At 46.1% G+C, this 6653-nt stretch overlaps 1 protein-coding gene across 5 annotated transcripts in view; it reads right to left on the bottom strand.

Moving 5' to 3' along the window:
- Positions 1-300: 300 nt before the first annotated feature.
- The window catches only part of SLC4A4 (solute carrier family 4 member 4), a 116510-nt gene continuing 110157 nt past the window's right edge, over positions 301-6653 (bottom strand). For all 5 annotated transcript variants that reach the window (XM_041716055.2, XM_072928910.1, XM_030272206.4 and 2 more), the window contains 3 exons: positions 5550-5646; positions 3744-3823; positions 301-2837 (listed from right to left, as the gene is read on the bottom strand). In XM_041716055.2, coding sequence (XP_041571989.2) covers positions 3780-3823; positions 5550-5646 — 141 coding nt within the window. In that variant the 3' untranslated portion in view covers positions 301-2837; positions 3744-3779. The remainder of the gene's footprint in view (positions 2838-3743; positions 3824-5549; positions 5647-6653) is intronic.

Genomic DNA, 6653 nt, shown 5'->3' with positions numbered 1-6653 from the left:
AACATGTTCAGAAAACAAATTTGTTCATGGCAAGTTTCAGCCCAGAAACCAGAGGTTTTATGGAGGAGCCCAGGCACGCTGGGCTGCCTCATCCTCGCTGTGCGCAGGTGACAGGAGTTAGACAGACCTTCTGGCCACTCTGCAGATCCAACCGCTCCCCCTGGTATCCCAAAATATGCTTCATGGGTCCAACACCAGGGTGTCAGGGAGTCCCTTTTATCAGCAAACTGATTCTGGGATCTCGATTCAGTCAGACAAGACTTGGCACATAAAGAGGGAAAACGGACACGAACTCTCCCATAAATGCATAAAGTTACTTTATTTTCAGTATACATTTATTTAATTTTGAAAAATATAAATGCTAAAATATCTCATCATTTTCATCTTTTGATTCCATAAAAGTCACAATAGAAAGCTTCATAAAACTGTAAAATACTATAATGTTATAAGGAATTTCATTTTTTATATTACTGGAAAAAAAAAAATCACTTTAATATGTTTGAAATGTTTTCTGCTTTTTTCCTTTTAGTTCCACCATCTGATCCACTTCATTTCATCCTAAGTCCTTGCTCTCTCCTCCAAAGGACTTACGAGAATTAAAAACAAGAATAAAAGTATCTGAAAGTGCGACTTGATTCAAATACAGATACAAAGGTGCATCAGCTCCGGGAGGGGTAGCAAAACCCTCATTTTTGGGGAGACAGGTCACCAGGCACCTGGTGCTCAGCACCAGTGGATGGAAGCTGTGCCCACGGAACTGACCGGGACAGCCCCTGCAATCCACGTGATGGCACCTCTCCTCTCCTCTGGGATTGCTACACGTCCACGGTCTGGGCAGCATGTGCAGCAGTCCCACAGGTGGCTCCTGTGTATTCCAGAGGCAACACTCCAGCTGTGTCCCCACTGGGTGCCAGGAGTGCTGTTCACCACGGGATGGAGAGCACTGGCTAAAGGTGTCATCACACCTCCCAAGTTACCTGTCCTCCAGCAGCAGAAGGGATCCCAGAGCTGCTCCTCTTCAGGCCTTTCCCAAGTCTCCCCAGCATTTTCAGAGCAGGTTTCAGCCGGGTTCCTGGGATACTCAACACAGATTTCATGGAAACTGAAGGGGAGACCCCTCAAGAGCAAGCAGGGGCTGTATGGAGGTGGTGGCTCCTGTGTGGGAGCAGATACTAAAATTTGGCATTTAAGGTCTCAGCACCATCAGAAAATCCTCTTGACTTCACCAACCCAGACTTTGGTTTCACAAGGACCAAGAGGCAGCACATGCCCATCCTCTGTGCTGGGATTGTCTCCATAAGGGAATTCGCCTTGAGAGCTGGGGTGCTTTTTCTTCTTGTTCTGTTTTTTATTTTTGGACGAAGCTTTCAGTGTGTTTCCCTACATCCTGGTGAAGCCCAGTTTCCCAAACACGCCTTTAGATGCACATAATGGTATGAACATGCTACAGAGAGAAAAACCTCTCTCCTGATTTGATGTCCACTCGCTTGGTTCCACCCCAAAATCCTGGGATGCCCATGCCTGGCCTGCTTAGCCTTGCTGCATTGCCGGGTGTGGGGCTGAGTAGCCAAGGTTTAGGGTAAATTCTGTAGATGATGGTACACAGGGTGGGATGCAGGAGGATGCGGATGTTTGTGAATCCAAGTATCAGGATGAACTTCCCAGCAGGCCACCTTCATCTTCCTCCTCATCCACTGTGCCTGATGAGGTACAGACCCAAGGTACACCTTGGATCTTCTCAATGCACACCCACCCACACACACACACACACACTGGTGTTCCAGGAAAATCATGGAGCAATCCCACATCAGCCATCAGCAACAGGGATTTAACCAGCCACATCTATTCTGTCCATTTAGACTCTTCTAAGATCACAAGAGATTTAAGTCTCTTTGATAGCAGGGATTGCTCACCAAAAAAAAAGTCCAAAAACCAACTTAACCCTAAGAAAAACAGATGCTTCGGAGCAGAAGGTGTTAATTGAACTGATCCAGCCCTATGCCACGTCCTGGAGATTGTGGTGTGATGTCGTGGGTTTGTTTTTTGTAAAAATCACATTATATATGGTACAATACATTTTTTTACAGAAAGCCTGGCATCTAGAAATAAGAGGTAGAACTACTCATAACTATATCTTTCCTGCTGCAGGAAAAAAATTCATTTTTCTTTACAGTAATTAAAAAAAGGTTAAAAAAATTGTCAAAAAAAAAAGTCGTAGGTTAGGCCCCCATAATTTAAACAAAATAATCTAGGAAAATAACACTCTTCCATGTACCTGACGGATTAAGTCCATTAAAGTGTTTCTTTAAAAAAAATTGCATAGGAAAGGGACATTTCCAAACATGCTACAGCGATGGCAATGGTCTGTCTGTGCTGGGAGTGAAGTACCTTCTCTTTTATCTACAGATGAGAGCACGTGAGGGTTAGCAGCACGTTCCAGCATCTCGGAGCAGCGGGAGCAGACATGGAATTAGCCTGGAGGTCAGCTCTGTTCTGCCAGACGAAGGGCAGCTCACAAGAGCCAGCGCCTCTGGCATTCCCACAGGGCTGACGGGAATCGGGAACGCGGTTCCGGAACGTTCCTGCCCTCGCCGCGCCCGGAGCCGAGCAGGAGGCGCTCCGAGGCCCGGGCAGCACGGGGGCTCCGTCACCTTCGCCGTGGGAGCAGGGAGCTTCTTAACATTTGGCTAGTGACAAAATGAATTCGTAAAAGATCAAACAGACAGACAAATTACAAAGTAGTTTCTGTTCCCTTGCTCCTCCAGAAATAACCATTGTCTTCAGGCTCAAGTTCTATTCTAATTTGAGGCACAACTTTTACTGGAGTTCGTGGAGGGCTGCAAAGAAGAAGACAGACAAGGTCAGAGCAGCACGAATGCTGGGCTTTGGGAATACACAGCCAGACTGGAGGTAAGGCCCACACACAGATCGTCTGAACATTGCTCACAGCAGCGGGCAAACCCACCCAATTTCACTGACCCAGAGCTCCAAGTGTCCAGCACTTGTGCCTCATAGAATCCCAAAATATTTGGGTTGGAAGGGACATTAAAGCTCATCCATGGACAGGGGCCACCTTCCACTAGACCTGGTTTTTCCAAGACCCATCCAACTTAGACACTTCCAGGGATGGGGCATCCTGGTGCTTCACCCCAGGCCCTCAACTGCCATTGAAATAATCCGGGCATCGCCACGGGGAAGAATTTCAGCGCCTGTCTGGCACCTGCAAGCACAGACACATCTTTGACATTTCAGAGGAATAAACTTGCTTTGCTCCACATCACAGTCCCGCTGCTGGGAGGCCAAAGCTGGCCCCAAGGGACTGGACTCTGAGCAATTATTACTTGCTGCACTTTAAGATTATTATTTACTATATTTCCACCACAGATTTTATGGAAAAATGGATTATTTCCCCTTAGCAACAATCCTCTGGGCTCCTCCCAGTAGCTCCAAGTCTTTCTCCTGCTCTTCATTCCCAAACCAGTCCTTAGTGCAGCAGCCAGGAGGCCAGTGGAGCCTTCAGGTCTCCCACAGGTTCTCCACTCCCCATCCCAGGCACTGCCAGGGGCTGGAATAACTATGGAATCAACTTGTTCATGATCACCTTGGGAAACAGCAACCCAGTGTAGGGAATGTTCTGTAGGAACATTCTGTAGCACATTTCCCTGTAGGAAATTTGCTGTGTTCTGAGGGGGGCAGAGGTGCATTTTTGGGAATCATTCCAAAGCGCATTTGGGGGTGCTTACCTTGGCATGGCGTGTGATTGAAGGAAGGGAATTGTATCAGCACGATGTGTGGCGTTCAAGGAATGTCGGTGATTTTTCTCCTGGGGGAAGAAAGCCTCGGTGTCACTGCTCAGCTGCTCCAACCCACATCCATGGGCCAAGCTCTTTCCCTGTTAGCTGCCAGATGGATTTACAGGCACAGCTCCCCAGGAGTTCTCCCCATTTCGGGCCTGACACTTCCCTGGGGCCCTCCCCCCTCGGTTACCCCGCGCTCCCCCTGTCACACCCCGGTCCCTGGCAGGAGCAGGGTGGCTTCTCTCTGCTGGCCCTGTGGGAGCCATGTGCTCTGGGATTAACAGTGCTGTTCCTGCTCTGGCTGCAGGAAAGCTGCTCTTATGGTACTAGCAGGAATGTGCTCTGGATCGCAGAGCTACACTCAAGCACAATCCCACAGTGGTGCTGGATTCCAGTGGCCTCATGCATTTTAATTTTTATTTTGCACTGTTTTTAATTAGAAATCAGCAAATAAGATCCTGGATTATAAAAACATATAAATACACAGACCAACAACAGATCAGCCCATGGCTGATTTTCTCTGTTCCATCTTCAAGGGCATCCCAGGAATCAGGTTGATGCCAACAACCTTTTCCTTAACTATTTTAGCCCTTAAAATGTTGGAAAAAAAGCATCTGATCCTAAAATCCCAAGTAACAATATTTAGGATGCAGTTTGTTTTTAGCATCAGGAATGTACTAAAAACATGGAATGAGGAGGATATGAGGTTGCCTGTGGCTGATTTTGGATGATGTGCTGACATCCATAAAACATTGTGAATATCCAAATAGCCAAGAAAATGCCTCCTTTCCGATGTTTTATTTTATAATCCCAATCTCTGAGTGTTTCTGTATCTAAAAGCCACAGGCTAATGCTTACCATTCCCTGAGGCCTCTAGGAAAGGAAGGAAACTGGCTCCCAGCTCTTAAGATTTAGGGATAATTTAAGGACCTAAAGATCTGGGGGTTTAGGTCCTGCTCCTAGGAAGCACTAGCCAGGCAGTAGCACTAATTTGTTACTCTAATTAGTACTTCTCCCCCCCCACCTCAGAAGAAAAGGGCATATGACAACCTTAGGATGTTAAAAAGTCATCCCAAAGGCAAAAACACCAAGGTCAGCTGTGATTCCTCACTTAAAAGAGGAAAATGTGAAGTGGGAATGACTGAAAATAAAGATTCAATTCAACAATTACAGGTATTAACATCTGAAATTAAAACCAAAAAGAAGAGCACAAACCACCTAAGAAGGGAAATATGTTAATGGCCAACTGATCTTGCCTGCGCAGCTTAATGACACAAATAAATAATTACTCTGTTAAATGCTGCTTTTTGCAACTGCTTGGCACCTAAGGGAACAAACAGTGAAAGGACAGTGCTGCAAATCCAGAACACCAGGCTCAGTGGGGAAAAAAAATAAATCCCACCATCAGCAGGTTAACACCAAGGGGGAAAGGGAGAGCAGAGGAAGAGAGAGTGGGTGGCCAGGAGACCTGTCAGGAGCTGGAGAAAAGCACTTAAATTGGAGGCACCAGAAGGAACAACATTCATTTTGTAACTAGCAAAGAAAAAAAAAAAGCTCACAAAAGCAAAATCTGTCATAAAGCAGGGGCCTGGAAATTAAAAAGGAGAGGGGGAGGGAAAAAAAGAACAAGAGAATACTTCTGAAGTAAAAGGAAAGATTAAAATGTTTTAAAATTACTCTAAATAGACACAGATATATTTTTGTAGTGCAAGTCAGAGTCAAGCAGGCATGCAAGAGCTCAGTTCTACTCACTGTCAGCAGGTTTGCTATCACTTAGGAAAGGTTCCTGCTCCATGATGTCCATTGGTATTTTAATACTTGGGACTTTTTCTGAGTAGGGGCAGTCAGACTGTGAAAGAAACGTGTAAAAGGTCTTAGAATATTCCCACTGCTCTCTCTCTCATCATCTCCCACACATTAAAATTATCCTTCACATAGTTCTGTAGGAACAGGTAAAAGAAAAGAAGGGAAAAGAGAAAAGCATCCTCCAGCTTAGCTGCCTGATGGATTCCACTGGTTCCCCACTGCACCCCACTTCCCTTGATTACCTTCATACTCCAAAAATAAATCAGAAAAGAATAATCTTGTAGAATTGTAAATTGAAATACATCTTCTCTTTCCCACCCCATCGTCTCAAAAGAAACCATCCCATTCTGCCTGGAGTCAGCTGCAGGAAATAGAGATGGAAAATGCATTTGTGGGCAGACACAGCAGGGCACTGGCTGCTGGAAAAGCTCCTCCAAACCCTTTATCCTGCTGGGATTCTTGTAAAAGCCTTTGGTTGCTATAGGGCCCAGATATGACATGGCAGAGGCTCCTTACACCAGACTGGCTCAGCTCCCTATTTAATGCAAGTGGAGTCAAACTCAGTCTCAGTTACACTTCTGGTTCATCAGTTCCAGAGCCCGTGGATGAATTCTGTAACCCTGGCCCAGCCAGAGAAACAGCAACCAGGTCAGGATGGGGCACAGGGAAAAGCTGGGGTCCCCCAGAGCTGGGGCACTGCCAGGGTTTTACACCCCCCTGCCTGCTGTCACCCACCTGCTTCTGCTTAATAGGAGCTGCTTGGAATTGTTCTGCTTTTTTAAAAAATAAAGGGAACTCCTCATAGCCAAGGAAAGGCTGTTACTGCCTAACTTGGCAAAGGCAGGAAGGTGGGATTTGCCAGAAATGTTGGGACATCTTTGTTCCTGAAGAGAACCAGACCCACAACACCAGGGTGGAGGGAGGAGACCTTCCAGTCAGGGCAGGAAAACACTAAGGAAGCCAGAGACTGGCTCTCCCTGGATTATTATTTTTAATTTATTTTTAAATGAAACTGATCTTCCAGTGCCTTATTTCATACTCCAATATCAA

Source organism: Taeniopygia guttata, chromosome 4, assembly GCF_048771995.1.
Source record: "Taeniopygia guttata chromosome 4, bTaeGut7.mat, whole genome shotgun sequence".
NCBI lineage: Eukaryota > Metazoa > Chordata > Aves > Passeriformes > Estrildidae > Taeniopygia > Taeniopygia guttata.
The sequence above is the reverse complement of the archived record's forward strand: the minus strand, read 5'-3'. Positions and strand labels throughout refer to the sequence as shown.